Source organism: Ciona intestinalis, chromosome 10 (assembly GCF_000224145.3).
Source record: "Ciona intestinalis chromosome 10, KH, whole genome shotgun sequence".
NCBI lineage: Eukaryota > Metazoa > Chordata > Ascidiacea > Phlebobranchia > Cionidae > Ciona > Ciona intestinalis.
The window spans coordinates 1,202,974-1,224,846 of record NC_020175.2 but is presented as its reverse complement, the minus strand read 5'-3'; the positions used below and the strand labels follow the sequence as shown (position 1 = coordinate 1,224,846).

Genomic DNA, 21,873 nt, shown 5'->3' with positions numbered 1-21,873 from the left:
CGCTTTCCCTCAGAGTCGTATAAACACCGAGTAGTCCAACTGCCGTCTTTGTGTGTTCAAAATAGAGCAAAAGCGGTGACTTTCGCAATGAGTTTAAACGAACTTGTTGAGTTCTATTTGCGATTTCCTTTTGTGAGAAGGCGTAAAACAGCTTCTATTTACCTTACCAAACATTGTTTTGAAAAAATATATAAATTTACCCCCATTAAATGACTAAAATGTCACAAATCAACCGCTTCTAATTCCATTTTTTGACTTTTTTTGACACAGAAAACAAATAACACATGTTTTTTACATTTTTCAACCTTTAAATTTGTTTTTAGGCCCAAGATTTTCTGTAATTTACCGAAAAACATGGATTTTCCCTATACCTACTGTGTTATTTTGGACCCAAATTGCCGTTCAATTTGTCTTTTACGTAACAATGGGTTGGACTACTCGGTATTTCTATGGCTCTGCTTTCCCTTAGGCATTTGTACAATTTTTTTAGCTTACAATTCTTAATCAATCGATTAAATGATGACATAAAGCTTACTCGATTATTTTATATTTTGGCGGTAACATTCAAAAATATTTAAAAATACATGGTGTGTAAATATACGCCAACGCCCATGGGTTGGGCACCCAACGAACGCCTGCGCTCATGTTAAACAAGTGCGCGCGCATTTAATAAAATGAAATTGTACGAAAAGTGAGTCCGAATATGCAACGCTTCTGCTGCTTTTACACGCAAAGGGGAAACTGTACCTGGGAAAAAGTCTCACATAAAAGCGTGACTTACGTTTTGAGCGTGGCATTATCCAACATACTTAAATTTCTTGTACTAATGTTGCAATGTATGTTTTAGATGTACTTATACGGAACGCCATGTCTTCATTTGAATACCGAGATTTCATTGAAGTGTTATCCCCTGTTCTTGCCAGCCTTTCTGTTGTTGTGGATGCATCTCTTAATACGGGTTCTGGGCCGTGCGTTCCAAATGCAACGGAGTTTGCAGGTAAGTTATACATAAGGTTTTTTTATCTTGAATGAGCCACTCTTTGAATTTAAACCGGTTTCACACTTTTTTTTATGCAGACAACCCGCCCAACATAGGTTTTCAAAATGGGTGTGTTGTGTCAGATCTGTATGAACTTTTATACATAAAGTAGTCATTCATACACCCAATACTGTCTTGTTTTGTTAACAAAAAATACTATTTAAAACAAAAGTAAAAAAAAATTTCCACTTCAGATTATAACAACTTGGGCATCCAAGAGAATTATAATGCAGTCTCCATTGGAGTTGAAACTACTTTCAGAGCTTACCTAGACAGTGGTTTGAATGCTACTTTTGAGTGGAATATTTGCAACATTCGCCAAATTCGTCACAGAAACGAAAACTGTTTGTTTTGTCGTGAAAATATACAGGCAAGTGCTGACTAAGTTTCATGTTAAAATCTTACTGTTTTGTTTTTAGTAACACTGTAGGGGTAACAGCCTAACACATGATCCAATCCTTACAAAATAAAATTCGACTACAATTATGTATAATACAATTTTCTACAATAAAAAAGCAAATAGTTTTATCTGTTTAAAAACATTTTTTTAAATGTCACTATTAACAAGACTTCCTTCTATTCCAGAAATTTACTTTCACCAAACCTGGCACTTGTGAGATAACAGTGAGAGCTTACAACTCATACAGCAGCTTGAGCACAACCCTGTATCTTGCTGCTGTCAGCTCAGTAATGGAAAACTTAGAATTTTCTTTGCGATCTTGTGAAGACATGTCAGGTCCTTGTCCTCGGGCCCCACAACTTAATTGGCCTGGTCTCCCCTTTGATATTCTGCCACCTCCAAGAAGAACAACAATGGTGGATGTTATCCTACCAGAAGGCCTGTACTTCAGAGAAACTAAAATATGCTTTCATGTAAGTCTAACACACTTCCCCACTCTTTTAATTGAAGCCAAATAACAACAACATTACACACATTTTTACAGGCATCTTTCAACTACATATTTGAAAGGCCATTTCTAGGTATGTTTGTCGATTTTGGTGATCAACGAAACTTTACTGAAGATTTGAACCTAGACCTAGTTAGCAGAATGAAACGATCAACCAGGTATTCACTAATAATATAACTTTTTATTTACTCCTTTAATTACAATGAAAAGCATAATATTTAATTAGCCTACTTTAGTAAAAAGATGGAAAATAACAACAAATCAACAGTTATAACATGCTGAGAATAAATTAAAACAAAGAGTAGGCTATTAGTCAAAAGTGTGGCTGTTCGGTGGTAACCCTTTAATACATAACTCACTGAACCCTAATTTGATGAAATACATAACTCACTGAAAAAGCTTTTAAACTCTTTTGTTTTAAAATTACAGTCATTTCCCTTTTTTTAGAGTGAATCCGCGCTTCTACCAAGGCCTTGATGCCTACGGAAGAAACAGTAATGTTAGTGAACTGAACAGAAACATTGTGACAAGGTAATTAACTTCTACCTGTAACATATTTTAATTTTTGTCGATCAAAATGATTAAAATTAACTTTGTTTGCAGACTTTACTCTAGGCAAAATCTCCGCACATGCTACAAAGGTGACTGCCAATTTAATCTACTCTTCCATCACAAGTACACAAGGTTTGGGGAATACACAGTCAAAATAAAGGTAATAAACTTAATTTGTTACCGAAGTGTGGGTTGTTTATCCGTTGGATATATTGCCAAATCTAAAGTTCAATTATTATTTTATTCCATATGTAATTTGTGATAATCATTGGCTGTTATTTTCTGGCTCCTCAGTGTTTCAAATAGTATTGTTTATACCAGTATGCAAAACTAATTAGTAATAACCATTATCTTATTTATTTTTGTTTACATCCAACAATTATGTTTCAGCTATCTAACTCTACCCATGAAATCAATTCAACATTATCTCAGAAGTTGACAATAGTTGGCGATGGTTTCTCAATGCAAGGTCTTGTTTGTAACAGCCATACAAGAACCAACGCTCCAACTGTGTAAGTAAAGGTTTCATATGTGTAATGTCACCCACTCATCCCTCCATGGCATGAATTACTGTGGCATCTGGAATTTTGACTTAACCCCCAAAAGAAGATGTTTACATACATCTAAAAACAATGCTTTCTTGAATAAAAGATATAAAAAAATCCATTATTTATTTTGTATTTTGCAATTTTTAAGGAATCTGACTGTGAAATTTTATCTCGAATTTTAATGAATTTCGATCTATATTTTATCCTGAAAGTATAAAAGATTTTTCTTTGTAATAACAGATTCCAAGTCACAGATGGTGCAGGTTACGCACTCAGTTGGTCAATTATCCCAAGAAGTGGCCAACATCAGAATAGAGCAACATTTATCGCTGCAGCCCCTTTAAGATATATGTTCAATGAAAGTGGGCTGTTTGATGTTGTGATAAACAATCTTGATTCATGTACTGTCATGGTACAGGATGAGTCAGCACTGAATGTTGAAAACCCGGATAATATCATCAGCACTATTGGATTGGTTAATGTTTCCTATAATGTGGAGCAAGGCACGGATGTTAAAACAAGATGGGAGTTTATGGGTCAGCGTGGGGGCAACAATGTTGGTAGGAATGCTCCGTTTCAAGACACCGCAACATTTTGGTAAGCTGTAAGCTGTATTTTTAATTTTATATATATACAGATAAGTATAATGTTCAAATGTTCCTTTAATGAAAGTGTTCTGAAAGTGTACCTATGTTGGTAACTTTAAAAAATAAAAAATGTTTGAGTATTTTATACTCTATATATTTGTATATACTTATGCTTTATATCATATATAGCTGAATGGTGACAATATAATTGTTTTCAGGCTTGACACAGTTGGTTGCCACACTCTCTTCATAGAAGCTCTTAACATGGCATCTAGTGTAAATACCTCTGTACTTGTTTGTGGAGAAGAACCAATTGAAGGGTTAAACATTAGAGTTCCAAAGTTAATGTATTTACATGAGCAAAGAAATATATCGGTCTCATATGAAAGGTTAGTTTTCCTTCTTAAATTGGTTTATTTTAAATTCTTTTTTTGTCTAGTGCAGTCGCCCAGTGGCTAAAAAGCCCTCCTCTAGACTCAAGAATATGGGTTTCAGTTTAAATGCTGCCATGTTTGTGGACGTATGTGTACTTGAAGAGTTGTGTGCGGGAAGTGTATGTTTACTGAAAGCACTTAACAACCAAACACACTTCCAACTGAAACTAACATTAAAATATAATGTGCAGTCTGTATCTTAGTTTTTTTTTATTTATTTTAGAAGGCAAAGCTAAAATTTAATATTATTTTTATACAGAGGTTCATACACTGAGCTTGTGTTATCCATCAACTGTGCCAGTGATATGTTGATTATGGAGTTCCGACATACGAGTGATCAACTACAAGGTGCTTTTTGCTAACTTGAAAATTAGAACTATAGATGGACATCAAAGAACCATTTAATTAAACATATACAAGCTAAATAACAAACCATACAACTATCAGTGTGTTAAAAAATAACATTTTAATTTTTACAAATACACATAAAACCAATTTACAGAAAATAAGATGTTTATTACCTTATATATTTTTTATTCTTTTTTATAGCCCCAGGATACTTCAACTTCTTAACTTCCAAGTTCCCAAGACAAGGTGTGTTTCAAGTCCAACTGACAGCTTGGAATAATGTCAGTAGAGTGGAACTCACATCTGAGATTCATGTCGGTTATCTTGTTAATGATTTGAAGATATCAAATGTACTTGATCCCGATCTCAACTTTGCTGTTGATGGAGAAGAAAATGTGTTGGTTGCTTTTATTAACAGTGAGTTTGTTTACTCAGTTTAGTGTAATTCATTAGAGTGCTTCTTAAGCGCACCACCTTAAGGTGCTTAAATTGATAACAAAAATTTTGTGATATACACGTGTCAGTTTGGTTTCTTGGTATAAAACTACTGGACAAATGTGGTAAAGCAATGCTAGGAATACAAGGCATTAACTTTAAGCATTTCTTCCCAAATTAGTATATCTAAGGATGCTCGTAACGTTGGGTCAACACCTACTTTTCAAAAATACTGTTGTTTTCAGTCACATACTATACAGTTGAATTTATGTACTGCTTTAAGTATTAAAATATTTTGAATTTACAGACCAGCCAACATCTGCAGTGCTATACACATGGGAGTATTGGGGCATGGCTAGTGGTTCAACAATCCAACAAACAACAATACAAACTACATCTCCTGTGATCAAGTTCACTCCTATCTGTCCGTATTTTCCATGTTTTGTTAATCTGACAGCAAAACCGATGTCAAACGAATCACATACTTTTATGAGTGTGGTGTCATTAAACCGTCAACCACTTACAAGATACTTGCAACATCCTGTTATTGTGGAAGTAGGGGTAGAATTTGAAATTGACGTAAAATGTATTTCAATCTATACACATGAAACTGGATGTAGAGGTAATAACCTAAATAGTTTACAGTTTTCTGCTGTCACTATATAGCTAGTATATCTTAGCAGCAATGTTTGTTTTAAAATAACAAAGTTAATTGCCACTAACGTTTTATCTGCAACACAACAAGGCATTATCCTTGACAAAGTTTAATACTTGGCATACAAACCATTAGTTGTCAATAAAATATTTAAACAAAATTGTTCCCTAAAATATATCTGAGAGTGTTTTTATAAGAAGTTATATAGATTGTCCATTTATACCCATTTTGTTTCAGTCAAACTTCCAGATGCTTCATCTGTTACACAACTTTCAGCAAATAGTTTCATAACTTTACATCATTCGTTTTCCCGCCATGGTCTTTATACAGTTAACATGGAAGTCCTTGGCAGTGTTTCTTCAAGGAATTACACATCCCTGATTGTTGTGGAGGAAAGGATTTCCAACCTTAATATTCAGGTAACACTGTGAACTTGTTATAGAAAATCAACATTAAACAGAACTAGCAGTATTTTTTGTTGGATGCTTTAACATGTGTAGTATCTGATTATTCGTAAATAGTATAAAAGTATAGGTAGCAAAACAAAGATAGCCTTACTTTGACTCATTTCAAGTTTTAACTCATTGTAACCTGTTTTTGCTGTTTGTTACTTGTCGTAAGTAAGAAATATGCAAATATAAAAACAAAAGTCATCCCAATAACCAGTAGCTATAACAAAATGTTTATTGGAAAAAGAGGTTATAGAAATGTCTCTCATCTCATGCACTAAATACTAAAATCATCTGGCATCGTGGCACAGTTGGTTAGCATGTGTGCCTCTAACTCAAAGGTAATGGTTTCAAGGCTCTTTGCTGCCACCATTGTGACAGTATGTGTCCTTGTGCAAGATACAGAATGGGAATTGCTCAACTAATAGGTTGTCTAAATTGTCAGTTTTACATAAAAATTCCCAGGAAACAAACAATCACCCACAAGTTTTGGATGTAAGCATCGGAACACTCATGTTATAATAACTAATATTTCTGGCTAAGAGAGGATAAATAAGGTATATTTATTCAAACTATTACAGGGAGATGCAGTTGTTGTCTTGAACAGTAATCCCGTAGGTAAATGGTATGCTAGTGTTACAAATGGAAGCAACATTATATATGAATGGAGAGTGAAGCATCATAATGAACCTGGCTATGTCTTCACATCTTCAAAGTCAAACTACAAATATGAGGTGAGCAAGATCTTCATGTTTATAAAGTTTGTATGTCATTTTTTTTAAAATTAAATGTTAAAAGTGAATTTCTTACACAAAGCGTGTGACTCACATGCTATATATTTCTTTTAGTAGGTCTTTATAATAGGTATAGGTAAAGAATTAAATATGAATTTGGTTACAGCAAAATATATCACGACTACATAACATATCATATAAAATTAGATTAAGTTACTAACACTTATACTTCTATTGCAGCTCAGCTACAGCTTCAACAGATCTGGTGTGTATGAAATCTTCCTTCTTATATCCAATGATATAAGTAGAATGAACACCTCAGTTTTGGTTCATGTGCAAAACCCAAAGAACCATTTCTCTGTCATGGTGAGCTAATAAACAGATTGACTAAATTTAATGCTCAACTACTAAGCAACTAAATCAACCATCAAACTTTTATTTATGTTTATGATTTTCAAGTTTTGGTTTAGATCTAGATTCACCCAATATATTTGGCGCCGTGGCAAAGTGATCAGCCAGCCCGCCTGTAACCCCAAGGTAATGGGTTTCAAGGCTCGTCGTTGCTACCATTTTGGGCGTATGTGTCTTTGGGCAAGACACTTAACGGCAATTGCTCCAACCCAGTAGTCAGTAATGGGTTGTCCAAATTATCATACATAAAAAATTCCCCCCCAAAAAATCAGCTATAAAGTAACATACATAGTAACTCGTCAGCTGGCACGAGGTGTATGAACCTCTGTGTTTTAACGACTGTCGTTTTCTGGCCATGCCATGATAACATAAGTTTCATTCAATATGGTATTCTATATAGTTGCCGTTTTATGTCATAGCAATCCTGAGAAGCTGTGTAGTTTAGAATCTGCTCTTTACTTCAAAGGTTATTGATTACATAGAACAACATATTTTTGTTTTTATTTTTCAGACAAATGAAGGTTACATTGGCCACAACACCAGTTTTTATGTGACCATTAGTATTAATGTTGAATTTAACTTGACTGTTTCATGGATGGATGGCAGCAACAACCAAACATACAGGAGCAGAGATCTTACTTTACTTGAAAACAGAAGCTCAACAAGGTATTTTATTAGGAAACAAATGTAATGGTGTTTGTAAGGTTAACTTACATGTTACATGGGTATTTCTTTTTTTTTAAATATTCTTGTTTAATTTAATAGTAAGTAAACAGGTTATATTAGTGGTTCTTTACATAAAGTCATAGATCATGGGAAAATTTTATTGAAGTATTGGGGCTAAACGAATTAAGTATCTTTTTCAGTAAAGTTTCTGGCCTTATATTTCGTAGCATTGTCATTATAATGGGTAATGAAACCAATGCATATGTCATGTAACATCTGTGGATCAAATGTAATGTGAGATCTGTATCGAAATAGTTTAATTTTTGTATTAACGGATACTCTTTTATCTCTCAGAGTCTATACTTTGTCTCATGTTTACAACGAAGCTGGTCATTTTCGATTTACTTTTACATTGAGGTGGATATTGGAAGGAGTTCCCATGGTTGATGTTGTCACCAATACAACTGACATCTTTCATAACAGAAGTTCATTATTTACATATCAACTGAGGGTTAATGGAGAACTACACAACCAACCATGTATGTTTACGTTTTGTCAACCTGTTTGTGTTACCTGAGTATGAGTGCAATTACCAGGCATTGTGGCCCTATACATCTCTTATCTATTTTTAAAAAAATAGGTAATTTATTAGATTGTTAAAACACACAGTAAAAAATGCAGAAAAAATTGTTTTTGTGTCTACATGTTTACCAGGTGGGACAGAAGCCATGATATTAAACCTGTTAGTATATTATGCTAAAGTAATGGAAAATTGTAAATAACTTGTATAAACAGACAAAACATAAAACTGTGATACTTAACACACAAAATTAATGTTTTTTTTCTGGGTATTACCAAAACATACTTTCCAGACCTTGTACAACAAGGTGATGATGTAAGATTAGAAGTTCGAATGAAAAGGTTTATCAGCACGATGAGATGGAGAATTACCAACAGAAATATTGTCATGCTGAATACTACAGCAAGAGTGCATGCTGAAAATGTAAATACATTTCAATTCCCCACTGCAATACTTGGTAAGAATTTAGAATTTATTTTTATATTTTGCTTACAAAAGTAATAAAATTTTGTCCCTAATTGATGTCTCCCTATGTCTCCCATTATAATCTCTTATCATTATTACCACTAAAAGAGACGTGCTTTAACATCTGTTGAGCTTTGCATGGTAGCACCCAGTGTTGGGGAAATAAGCCAGCTATAACCTAAATTCTCCAAGCCACAGAAACTCACCTATATAAAATAGAACATCCTGGGTGTTATAACTTGAGAATCTTACATACAGCATGCATATATGCAGATATATAAAAAAGTCTGTAAGCCTTGAATTTCTATTTTGTTCAGGTGTCAGTCATTGCCAACTTGAAACTGAACCAACAAAGGAAAAGATAAATTTTACCATTGATGTTTATCGACCAATAACACAGCTACAGCTTTATGAACCATACTCTCGCAACCTTAACAGGTAAATTTGAGAAACATTTTAAATAAACATTCACGCTTAGTTTTTGTATTTACAGTTAATAACTTATAATACCACTACTATACATATACAACATGTGTGGCCCCGGAGGTAATTGACTAACCCTGGTTCCTTGTTTTTTTTTGTGCAAGAACTGACTGATGCAGCGGATAATCAACAAAATCATTTCTAACGATGCAACAAATTATCTCTAACTAATGTTTTTATTTGACAGCCGCGTTACAAAGTGTGCTTTGGTGGATTATACTGAAAATACTGGTAGGTCATATGGGAGTTTGCGGCAACAAGTCAAATGCAATCCTTTGCTTTTGTATGCACAAAGTGATGGAGAAGATGTTATTTTCCAATTTCAGTTCCGCTTATATGGAAACACAACACTCTATGATATGATAGAGGTTAATGGAACAGGGAGAACTTCAAACCTGATAAATTATGCTCAGATTGAATATACTTTTAGGGGTGAGTATTGAGATTACAGCCGATCTCCCAATGCTACTATAATCACATGTATATGCATAATAATATTTTTGTATTAAACAGTTAACCTTGTTTCTGTTGTAACATAGTTTTTCCTTTATGGTGAAAAAGATACCTGAAACATTAAATTATTAAAATGAATTAACTTTAAAATGAATCTAAACTTCTGCGATCTAAAGAAACTGAGAGGGAAAACTGAAACTTTTAGTAAATATGGAAACAGTAGCGCAGTGTTTTACGCCGTGCAGCAATGTAATTACATTTCATCTTTCTTTATAACATGAATGAACATGAACATTTAATACATCTCTGTTTATTTCCAGCCTATAAGTTCAAAATAAAATATAAATTTTCGTTCATAGTTATAATTCAATTTTGAAATATTTTTGTTTCAGAACATGGTGCTTATAATATCAGTGTTGCTGTTTTGGATGCAAACCGCAATCCACCTAAACCTGTGTTGACTAGATCTTTAGGATTTCCTTTTTATGCGGAAACACTGCCACTCGTATCTATGTCACATAGGGAATATTATGTTGAACTTGGAACTCCTATTTTACTTTCAATCACAAACAGGCGTCCAGAACATGATCTGGTTGTAGTTTGGGAAATGGGTGATGGAACAACATATACTAATATAGGTATGGTTTAACTTTAGACTGCTTTTGTAAATAACAGTGCACATGTTTAAACTACATCATTAAGACTACATTTATAAGACCAGAACTTTTGAAATTTTTTTCTACAACAAATAAGTTTTGTTGCAATATGTTTATTAACTTTAAAAAGTATAAACACCTGCATTTAAAATCTTGCAATTATGACTGAAAACTACATGTGATTAACCTTGTTTTCCACAGGTTACTCAGTGAACCACACATATGCAAACCATAAGATGTACGTAGTGCAGGTCACGGCACGAAACCGTGTCGGTCATTCACTCTTTTTACCCAAGGTTCATGTCGAACGAAAGTTAATGTGTAAGAAGTTTTCAATTACTTTGATATAAATAGTTGTACTAAGTATAGTGTGAATCTAGTAAAGTTATCCCGAGAAAATAATATAGCAAATAAAAACTATAAATACATCTTTGTAATTTACATCCTAGTAGAAAAAGGTGAGTCATTACACCATGCTTACAGTTAAAACATAGACACAACCTTTTGCTAACAACAGGTTTGTACAAAACAACTGAATGCAAAAGTTACAGATAACTCATAACATAAATTGTGTTTATCTCTTTTAATGTGATAACCAAGATAAACTGAAATAATTGGATTTCTAAATCTAATCTTTATCTTTCAGCTGCTAGAATTGTTCACCCGATATCAAATGGGATTTACTCCTCACTGAAACCCCTTGAATTCAAAGTAAATGTGACACCTTCAGATACTGGTATAACATACACATGGTATTTTGAACCCGGAAAGAGTCCTGTTATAGAAAGATATAGCAATACAACAACGAATGTGTACCTAGAACCTGGAGAGTAAGTTATTGTTTTTATTCCTGAAGTATTATTTAATATAGAAGTTTGTTTTTGTAGTATGTGTTTTAAACGCTTGTATATTTCGACTTGTATTTTTCTTTTCTTTTTATTAAGAGGGAGTGACTTTCAGCTTCATGGATGTCCATTAGAAAATATTAATTTTCTTTGTTTCACCCAGATTCCCAGTTAAGGTTGTTGCAACCAATGCAATTAACAGTGTTGAGTCCCAAGTTATTAACATCACACTGATCGAACCTGTTACAACTTTGGAGATACGAGGTCCTAGTGTTGTGTTGGTGGGAGCAACCTCAACGTGAGTGAATTTAACTAGAGTTTTTATTTAATGAAAAACGTTTTAGAAATAGTAATGACTTTAATAATGAATGAATGGCAGATACAGATTTAAATGAGTTAAATGCAAACTATGTGTTTAGCTAACTGTGGTACTTGCAGATATTTTGAGTTCTGCAACACAGAAATATAGTGCTACAAATATAGATACGGTTTTGGAACTATTACTATAAATGGTTTACTACTTAACTACTGCAGAATTCAATTGAAAATATGTTGTGCTAGTATCAACACTAACATCATTTATACAGATGGGAAGCTGTCAACCATGGTGGAACAGATGTCATTGTGACATGGAACATGGGTGGAGACACTATACACGATAATGCTGCATATATTATGAATCATACGTTCACAAGGTACGGGAACTTCGATTCTTGATATGTTGTTTTTAGTTTGAATCACTGTTTTAATTTTAACTTACATTTTGAAGAGTTGGTGTTTTTGTTGTCTCGGTAACCTTACGGAATGTACTTGGTCCAGTGACTTTTAACAAGAAAATTTATGTCATGGAGACTCTGTGTGAACTTCCAGTTTTACGCATACCAAGCAAAGCTTCTGCAGTGGTGAGTTGTCTATGTATGCATTGGTACACTACAACCATTGGCTGAAATTGACACCTCTATTTACCAGAATTCAATTTGTTTGCGGCTATACCTATTATTTTTATTTTTTATGTACAAAACTTTTAAATCTCTGTGTACAAGTAATTGTTTTAAAAATATCTATTATGGCTGTTGAAATGTTAGAATGTGTTACTTTAGACAATCCTCGTTAATAAGGTTTGTATTGATTGTGTCATATAGCTGTCAAAATTTATTTTCTTTTGTAGTATTACAGTTCAACAAATTTACACTTCGAGGCGTTGTTGACCTATCACTGTCCACAAGTCACACATATTGTTTACAACTGGACAATTAAACCCTGGGTATCTGTTGCGAATGGTGGCAGCTCAAACCAGACAGCTGTATTCACTGGGCAAGGGCAAGTATTGAACGTACCACCTCGTATGCTTCAACCAGGCAAATATGAGGTTATTGCAAATGTAAGTTTATTATTTCATTATGTTTGGTTGTTTTTTCAGTATAAGGGGTTTAGATTTAATAGATACCAAACCAAATAACATAAAATGAAGTTTGGTATGTGTAAGTTCACAGTGCGCAATGAATTTCTCTTTTGTACAAAACCTTTTTAAAAAATTATTAAACCTACTTTTTTACAAATACTAAAAAAGTATTGCGATTAAAACTCTTTATTATTGGTTTTCTTAACCTTAAATTTTTTAAAAAATACAAACAATCCACCCAGTACTCTTTTTCAGGTTACCTTGGTCGGAAGTATACTGTATGCTACAAAAGAAACAATAATCCTTATTAGTCCAACCATTCCTGTTGCTCAAATTGATGGTGGATCCGTGAGAAAAACATCACGAGATGGTCATGTGATCATTGACGCATCACAAAGCTATGATCCAGATGATACAGATCAACATCTTTTGTGAGTTTCTTCCTGTTATTTTGTTCATTTACTTACAAATGTTAAACTGTCATGGTACTTAAAATAATTAATTTCCTCCTGCCTTTTATTTTTGAATAAATGTAACCAAAATTCATGCTAAAAAAAAGTTAAATCCAAAAAAAACATCTAAATTTTTTTTCACCTTACCTACTTAAAGTCATTAAATACAGTAGAATAAAAATTTCATATTTATTATTGACTATTGAATAACTTGTTGGTTTTGCAACCTTTCCAAAACATACCCTTAGAACTTCTAATATTTTAACAGGTTCTTCTGGGAGTGTTATGTACTTCAATACCCTGATAGACAGTGCTTTAACTTCTCTGAGCCACCAGTGCTTACCGGTGATCCCGATGTTGCTGTCAGAGTTTTACAACAATCTGAAAATTCACTTCTTGATAGAAGGTTTTACTCAAGCTTTCCACCAGGAGTATCAAACACACAGCCTACCTTGTTTTTCCAAGCAAACCAGCTGCACCCACACTCAGATTCCTTTGTATTCAAGGTGAAGTTAGTTTATAACATACATTATGTTATAATCTACATCATTATAACTTTGTTTGTATAAATTTAAGATTTAATGTTGTAAAGAGGTAAAAATGGCAAGTTACAATAAAGTAACATAAGTTATGACCTAGTACAACTTGAAAACCTGAACAACTTTTGGACAAAGAACAAGTATTATTTATTTTTTTTAACTGGAAGGCATTGGTTGTAAACAAACTGGAAACTTACTTTTCTTAAACTTTTCTTGCTTATTTTTAACCTCCTATTCGTATTTCAATTTATTTTTTTACTATGCCAAAGAAGGAATAAAACATTTGTTGGTGTTGGAGTTAATGAGTTATAAAATTTAATTAATCAAACTTCTCATTCATACACAGGTGAATGTAACTAAGAATGGTTCATACTTGTCTTCTTACACTACCTTCCTACTTCAAGTGGTGGAGACAAGCAATATTAAAATGTAAGTCCACCTCATTGCTTGTCATAGGAAACAATGGTTTAAATAAACTCTACATTAACTTTTTTGGGTGATCAGCTGTCTAATTAGTTGTGTCTAAATACTTAAAAAAAAAACGGTATCAGAAAATACTTTTTTGATGACCATGTATATGATTTAAAAGTGTGAATCACCACATTTAGTGTAATATATACAACATGCCTGGTAACAGTAGAAACAGAATATTAAACACCCGGAAGTTAAGTAATGCTTAAGTCAGCCATTACATTGCAATCTGTTTAATGTAAAAACTTTTATATTTCAGAATTGACCTTAATTGTCCAACTTGTTGGCAAGAAAGAATGACCAACAAGCATGTTGGAACTGCCTTTGTAGCTGACTGTTATGACTGTGGTGTTGATGCTGCTTTTACTTGGAGCATTAAGTTGGTACAGGATAGGAGCAGATCATTCTACAGGAATGGTTAGTATGACTTGTTGTATGTTGCTGGTAGATTTGATAAAAGTGGTATTGTTTGATGTGCGGATTTAACATCTGTTTTGTAATGGGGAGGCTTGTTTATAATTAAGTTTTGTTAATCTTTTAGTATTAAAAATATATATTTATTTTTTAATATGAATTTCTACTATAATCTAGAGATCAAATAAGATTAAGTAATATTAAAGTTGTTGAATACGAAGACATCCATGGTAACTTTGCATCGTCTTTTTACAGAATCATCAGATTGTGTCCAACCTGGTGGGGAAGGATGGATGAGTTGGAATGTTACAAACAATATTCCTCTTACTAACTGTAAGTTGTGCTTTTGTAAATATAAATAAACAATGTCAGGAACTGATCAAACTGTAGGTTTATTGGATATTTTGTGGAGACTTAGTGTGAAGTTGTTTTTTATCTTTGTTAATAACGCCTGTTATTCAAGAAAAATATTGTTTAAAAAATAAATTTTGTGTTGTTTTACAGTAACTGGACAGGAAATACCTTGGAATGTTTGTAAGTTGGTGTTATCTTTTCTGCTGAGAACTACCACGTTTATATTACTTTATGTGTCATACATGAACGTTTTGTCTAAATTTCTAAAAAAAAATTTTAATTGCAGATTTTAAAAGTTTTGTTAAATTTTTGTTTGGTTTTTCTCTTATTTTAAACTCTCCAACTTCTCCTTACAGCCAGCGTTCCTCTCAATCTGCATCCTGATGATGCCAACTTTACTGGAGTTTTAATACCATTGGGTGGGACAGGGGAACAACCAGTTGGTGAAGAATATAACCCCGGCAACGTGGTAGAAGCCCCTACTATGCCCAGGCAAGAAGAAGAAGAATTCCTTTTAACAATAAATGAAGGCAGGATAGGGGAATCTTCTCAACAAACACAATCCCAACCAGTGAACTCAGGGCTCAATGGCAATCAGGGGTATGTTGGGTCGTCACAGGTAGATGAAGCTTTCCCAATTCAAGAAGGGAGTTCAAACTCTCATACACCGAACACAGAAAGAAGAGGTGAATAACTAAACTAATATTTTACAAAAACGAATTTACAATTATAACCAAACTGAAAAGTCATTTGTTTAATATTTTCCAACCAAGTTGGTACTTACAAAAGTGCCTGCGAAACATGATTGTTTGTAATGTGTGGTAATATTAATGGTCCTATATTGCTATCAATATATTTTTATTTAATTCCATGCCCTACTTTTAGCAGAGTCTGCCATGAGAGAGAGAGAGTCGCCAATATCTGAAGGTGAAACTTCAGCAAGAAACATCTTTAGCATGAGACCATTTGGTTCTCCTTTAATTATCCCACCAACACCTAGTTATGATCAGCTAATTAATGAAGATGCACAAATACAACCGGAGTCTCACTACCAGGTATTTGACAGTCGTTATCACACAGGTTTAACGGACAATACAGGACATGGCCATAAAAAAACAGGACATGGCTATAAAGAATAAAAATAGTTACCTTAAATACCCGTACACTTGTATACCTCTTAATCCAAGGTTTTCTTTTTATTTCAGGAGTTCCTTCACATAGAGTTGCCTTTATCACATTTTGCAAGAATTAGCAACAAAGGAAAAGTCTTACGTATCAAACCAAATACTTTGTTGGAAGGCAGAACTTACCAAGTTTCCGCTTCTCTTAGTGAGTTTCATTTATAATATATATATACTAATATGCATTACTTTACTATTGACCTCACTTTTAATCATACTGATGGGAAATAAAAATATATTGGAACATTGTGTAATAGGTCTTTAAAATTACGAAATTTTATGAATTTTTCATCTTTTAAATAAAAATTTCAAAACCAAGTCTGCTAAAAACAGTTATAAATTAACCTGTATTATTGCTGTAGGGAATGGTGGATCTACTGGAAGCACTTCTTACTACGTTAGAGTGAACAGGGGACCAAGTTATGGACTTTGTTCTGTGATCCCTGAAAACGGCTTTGACCGATTTATTGTTCATTGCTTTCAATGGTTGAACAAACAGAGTGTAAAACTGGACTCAGCTATAAGCCAGGTAATGATTACAGTGGCTAAACCACGTGTCTTGAACCTTATGTTCTCCATCACTTTGCATACCTTCAGTGCCTTGCCGAGTAGTTTTGAACAATTTCGTTCCTGTGTGGTTCTCTATTAGAATTAATTTAATTTCACACACTGAGTGTCGTACTTTATACAGAATGAGATGCTACAATATCACATAAGTTACAGCATAGGAAGACATGGAAGAAGAAGACCAATCTACTCTGGATATTCTTATGAGAGTTCATTTCTTCTTCCAGCTAGTGACCAACAAGGTAATATACACACTGTGGAATATAAGCAATATATTCAGTATTGCATGAACTTTTGTTTACACACCTCATGCTTGTTTTAGAATTTAGTTTTTTTTCTGACTTTATGTATTTACATTATTTTTACAATTTGATTTGTTTTTTGTTACTAAAAGGCTATTTCATGTACCAAATTTGGCAGATTTTGTTTAATTTATTTTGTAGTTGTAGTCAGACATATCAAGCATCAGAATTAAAAACATTTTTACAGTACACATCCATGTGAAGATATACAACAGTATGAAAGCAAGAACAAACGTTTGCCGTTTCCCTGTTAATGTTACAAGAAATGAAGAGACAAACCATACACCATATATAGACTTGTTATATGTGTACAACAAGACAGTTGGTAACACTAGTGACTTACAACATCAACTGGTAAAGGACGACCAGGGGGAAATTTTAAGCTTCGTTAACGTCATGATTGATTCTTTACCGGTAAGATATGCATACAGAAATATATTAAAATCTACCCTTGTTTGGATTATTTCTAAAATATATTTAGATGAATCTTCGTCTATGTACTTAAAGGATTTCCTGAAAATGATAGTAATGTAGAATTTAAAATTAAACACAAGTAACAAAATATCCTATACGCTTTGGCTAAACATACTTTTTTAAGCAAAAATATGCGGGTAGATTATGATGCCGAGATCACCTGCATTAAAGCGATCTTCACCATATTCTAAATAACCTTTTATACGCAGAAGGTGTACCTTATGGAGCATGGAAACAAATACATGGCCATAGGAAACAGACTTGCATTTGCCCTTTCAAAAATCAAGTGCACACGTCATACTAGTGAAGTCATTGCCACCCTGAAAAGATTGTTCAATAGAATAAATTCAACTGATTGCCACACACTCAACATGGCAACCATGGTAACGACTAAAGCATTTATCACCGCAAAGCTAGAGCTCCTACTGAACAATAAGGAATCAAAATGGGAGCGCTTGGGTAAGATAAGTGTGGTTTGTATCACTATTAAACCCCTTTAAGTTCTAAATAAATTTTGCAGAGATTTATCCAGCAGCTTAGCATATTTTCTGATATGTACCTCTAAATCATGATACTGATTAAGTTTATTTACACCAAGAAAACTCTTGTTTAAAAATTTACTTTAGTTAGAATTGCATTTAATAGACTCTTGATTATTTAATAAATCAAATGTGCCGTAACTATTCTAACGTTTCCCATTTTAGCTTTCAGTTATAAAAACGAGCCACAAATATCGACAATAATCAATGATGGTGTTGTGATCTTAGAGAAACTATCAACCAACATTCAAAACATGCTCCTTGTACTTTCCCTTGTATCTCAGCCCAACAACACAAACGCATGCCAAGGACTGTCATCCAATCTATCCAGGTTTATACAAGAATTGAGGAATATTTTATTGGGTAAGTTTCTTTACTTTTATTTTATTTCGAAATTTTATTAACATACAATGTTTTGTATTGTATAATTTGTAGCAGCTTTCTGTATTCGTTAAGTTGTTTGTATTTTAAATAAAGCCACATTTTCTAGTCATAACTTGGAACACAATGTGACTTACAGTCATGTTACAATACAAATATTTAATGTTTCAATTCACAGACTTTGCCCAACTAACTGAGAAGCATTCACTTAATGTGACCACTGAAGGTATTATCATGAAGACCCAACTTCAAAACGAATCTTTTGTTTTTATGGATGGTTTTGAAAGAGGTGAATCTCAAATATTTAATCAAGTCTGAAAATGAACAATGTTGCATGTGATTCAACTTTTGAATATAAGTTGCATGTGATTCAACTTTTGAAAACGTTAGTTGCCATTATGTAGCCCACTCAGCCATATTGATATTTATTTTCTGGTTTAGATTTTGTTTCTTAGAATGGAGTGTTCTAAAAAGTAACTTTATTTGTCCTTTTTTAACTTTTTATTTTATACAGTTTCAGGAAGAAGTCACTTGTGGGTTGGAGCAGAAATTCCTTCCAACTTAATCCAAAATCAAAGCATTCAACACAGTGGGATCGCTTTTTTGAAGGATTTTCCCTTTGTCGCAAACACACAACCCATGGTGAGCTATATTCCCCATGACAATGATTTTAAATTTACAAAGGCTTTGCTAAACGAATATTCAAAGTATTATTTTGTCATAAACACATAATCATTAATCAATATGGTAAGCTATTCTGTATGCTATACAAAACAAGGTAACGCTTAAAGTTTATCCCTATTAATCCCAAGCACATATCATTCCTTTAACCATTTTTTTTACCTCAGCATTTTATTGCCTATTATTGTCTTTATATAGTTGTTATTATACTTCAAACCACAAGTTTGTATTAATCCATTTGTTAAAAGCCCATAATTCATAACTTTAAAAAACTGTTTACCCACAGATGGATAATTCATCATTGTCCTTGTGGTTCACCAACTCCAGCAATATTGTCATTGAAACTCACAATTTAAATCCACCAATCAGAATCCACCTTCCACCAAGGCTAAACCAGGTATAAAATAAACGTCTTTGAATTTAAGTAGAAATTTTGGTCCAAATATTTATATTTTAATACTTAGATGATTCCTGCTGTAAAATGTTAACTTTAAAATTTCTCCTGCAAATTTGTTTTGTGCTACAACAAAGATATTAATATCTTTTGAGTCTAAAGAGTTTGCTGTTAGAAGTTAAAGCTAAGTTTTCAATCTGAATATGGATGTTTTAACTTTTAGATGAAGCTGCCACAAAGATATCCATTTGAAGTAACCAGAGGTAAAATATCTGTCCATCAGTTAAATCTAACAGTGGCAGACAATGTGACAATCCATGTTCTAATTAGAGCAGATAAAACTTTAAACAGGTATGTATGGTTTGTGCAATAGAATTCATTTATAATAGCTATGGTGGAACCAGGATAATTTGTTTATTAAGTATAGGCTTATAGTGTCGTGGCTCATAAACAGCAACTTAATTTGAGTTATCTTTCAACAATTTCCCAGTAATTATAACTTGAAATATTGTACATTTACACATAATTTTTAAGCTGAATTACTTTAAAACTTCTTTTAAACTTGATTGAGTATAAAAAAAGGCTATTTTGTAAGATATGATGAGTAAGATTAATGTCTATTATCTAATACATGATTGTAATCCTACAGACCATATACAATATCAGCAGCATTAAGTAGTGTGCCACTATCTGTGCAAAGCCCATTCATCAATAAATATGTCATGCAACAAGGATCTATTGCACCAAGAAGAGCTAGATTCTCAAAGCAATCAAGTAAGTCAACTATATCTATGTTTGTTTTTTATGAGACGGCCCAGCAGTTCTACAAACCTGATATTTTAGGCAAGAGTTAGCCCATTCCTATACCAAGTTTGCCATGGTCATAAATAGTTTGAACACCATTGACATATAAGGATTTAAATCTGTGATACATTGCACAACAATGCCTAAATCCTTATCAGTTTAAATAATAAGAGACATTGTTTTAGATGCCAAATCCAGTGTAAAGTTCACAATGTCCGACATAAGACGTGGTGGACCTTACTACATTAGTTTGTGGGGATCTGATAATAATGGAGAGTCAGTTACTTTGGATCAAGCTACTAAATATGACATCACTATCTGGACATCTGATTGCTTTTACTGGAAGAGGAATGGTTGGAGCAATGCTGGTGTGAAGGTTGGTATTGTGAATTTTAGTGTTGTTAATATTTTAACATAGTGTATTTAACGTTTTATAATTGTATATTTTGTGCCTGTGTTTTAAGTTAAATAAATAGTGTGAAAGATGCATATAGTAGGGCAATTGCACTTAAAAAATTAGATTAAGTGCTACACAAATAAATGTGGTAAAGCGAACTGTATCCTCTGTGTTATTTTCACAATTGCTGCAGAACCTTAACATGTACTCACACTACCAATATTCCTTTACAAACACATTTACCACCAGGCGTTACCCGAATCAACCCCAGAACAAACAATTTGTTCCACAAGTCACCTTTCAACCTTTACAAGTTCATTTCAAAAGTTAAAGTTCACTTCTTACTCCAACATTATAATGGCTGTTGTTTGGGCCAATGCTCTTACTCCATGTTTAACTGTAAGTGGAATTTGATTTATTTTTTATTTTAGGAGTAAGTTTCATTTTATATTTGTATGTTATTACTCCAGCAGTTTACTGTTAAGCACAGTGTAGGGGACATTTAACCCTACATTATAATCCTGCTACTAATGCACTTATATTATATCTTTTTTTATAACATAACATTTTTTCCCTTATATAACTTTATTTGTCTCTTTTCGTTTCATTGTATAGATATAAGATAATAAAAAATACAGATATAGGCATAGCCTTAAAACAACATTTCAAATTTTTTTTTAAAACATACAACAAATTATGGCCACTGTTGTGTACACTAATCTTATATTAACCTACCACAAATTCAACATTGAAAAATGTCATACTGGAAATAAAGGCTATGAAAATTGAAAACCATTTTAATTCCCACTGATTATACATCTGTGTTTTTCCCAGGTATTACTTATCATCACAATCCTGTTCATTGGGTTTCTTGTACTCCACCGTTACATTCTCCGCCACCAAGAAAAGTCTCATCAAAACAAGGAATCCACCATACATACATCTGGTATACGAGCGTGGTTGAGATGGTATTTTGGTTCAGATGATAGAAGAGCCAGTGAGAGAGTTCCTGTTATATTAAGGGACAACAAGTCTGAACATGAACAGGTGGCTTATATATAGCAGTTATAATAATGTGTGGTTTGTAATCTAAAAGGTATATCTAAATAAATAGTTACTGCTTTAATTATACCCAATATTTCTCTGTTTAATTTGACAGATGAAACAATAAATTAACAAAATCCTTATGTCAAAAAATCAGCTTAGTGGTTATTTTTACTTTAGGAATTAGAAATGGTAAGCTTTAAATTACCTTAGTTTAATGTTATATTTA

General features: G+C 33.0%; 1 protein-coding gene across 5 annotated transcripts in view; it reads left to right on the top strand.

The window, feature by feature from the left end:
- LOC101242725 (polycystic kidney disease 1-related protein) overlaps positions 1-21,873 on the top strand; it is a 30,378-nt gene that overhangs the window by 6,257 nt on the left and 2,248 nt on the right. For 2 of the 5 annotated variants that reach the window (XM_018813816.2, XM_018813819.2), the window contains 48 exons: positions 1,234-1,409; positions 1,625-1,912; positions 1,984-2,105; positions 2,395-2,478; positions 2,551-2,659; positions 2,890-3,011; positions 3,288-3,644; positions 3,853-4,023; positions 4,328-4,416; positions 4,618-4,833; positions 5,159-5,473; positions 5,744-5,925; positions 6,537-6,689; positions 6,930-7,055; positions 7,612-7,766; positions 8,121-8,305; positions 8,639-8,803; positions 9,129-9,249; positions 9,482-9,726; positions 10,140-10,385; positions 10,605-10,724; positions 11,050-11,233; positions 11,412-11,546; positions 11,836-11,943; positions 12,018-12,150; positions 12,417-12,629; positions 12,906-13,081; positions 13,371-13,608; positions 13,988-14,070; positions 14,372-14,529; positions 14,782-14,859; positions 15,031-15,060; positions 15,237-15,566; positions 15,766-15,935; positions 16,086-16,209; positions 16,424-16,590; positions 16,753-16,870; positions 17,118-17,344; positions 17,614-17,863; positions 18,109-18,306; positions 18,503-18,613; positions 18,839-18,966; positions 19,292-19,402; positions 19,623-19,750; positions 20,049-20,173; positions 20,389-20,579; positions 20,850-20,999; positions 21,435-21,647. In XM_018813816.2, coding sequence (XP_018669361.1) covers positions 1,234-1,409; positions 1,625-1,912; positions 1,984-2,105; positions 2,395-2,478; positions 2,551-2,659; positions 2,890-3,011; positions 3,288-3,644; positions 3,853-4,023; positions 4,328-4,416; positions 4,618-4,833; positions 5,159-5,473; positions 5,744-5,925; positions 6,537-6,689; positions 6,930-7,055; positions 7,612-7,766; positions 8,121-8,305; positions 8,639-8,803; positions 9,129-9,249; positions 9,482-9,726; positions 10,140-10,385; positions 10,605-10,724; positions 11,050-11,233; positions 11,412-11,546; positions 11,836-11,943; positions 12,018-12,150; positions 12,417-12,629; positions 12,906-13,081; positions 13,371-13,608; positions 13,988-14,070; positions 14,372-14,529; positions 14,782-14,859; positions 15,031-15,060; positions 15,237-15,566; positions 15,766-15,935; positions 16,086-16,209; positions 16,424-16,590; positions 16,753-16,870; positions 17,118-17,344; positions 17,614-17,863; positions 18,109-18,306; positions 18,503-18,613; positions 18,839-18,966; positions 19,292-19,402; positions 19,623-19,750; positions 20,049-20,173; positions 20,389-20,579; positions 20,850-20,999; positions 21,435-21,647 — 8,024 coding nt within the window. Of the gene's footprint in view, positions 1-583; positions 692-847; positions 998-1,233; positions 1,410-1,624; positions 1,913-1,983; positions 2,106-2,394; positions 2,479-2,550; positions 2,660-2,889; positions 3,012-3,287; positions 3,645-3,852; positions 4,024-4,327; positions 4,417-4,617; positions 4,834-5,158; positions 5,474-5,743; positions 5,926-6,536; positions 6,690-6,929; positions 7,056-7,611; positions 7,767-8,120; positions 8,306-8,638; positions 8,804-9,128; positions 9,250-9,481; positions 9,727-10,139; positions 10,386-10,604; positions 10,725-11,049; positions 11,234-11,411; positions 11,547-11,835; positions 11,944-12,017; positions 12,151-12,416; positions 12,630-12,905; positions 13,082-13,370; positions 13,609-13,987; positions 14,071-14,371; positions 14,530-14,781; positions 14,860-15,030; positions 15,061-15,236; positions 15,567-15,765; positions 15,936-16,085; positions 16,210-16,423; positions 16,591-16,752; positions 16,871-17,117; positions 17,345-17,613; positions 17,864-18,108; positions 18,307-18,502; positions 18,614-18,838; positions 18,967-19,291; positions 19,403-19,622; positions 19,751-20,048; positions 20,174-20,388; positions 20,580-20,849; positions 21,000-21,434; positions 21,648-21,873 lie in introns of those variants that run through there. The other 3 variants (XM_018813818.2, XM_018813817.2, XM_026836396.1) reach the window with 3 other exon arrangements.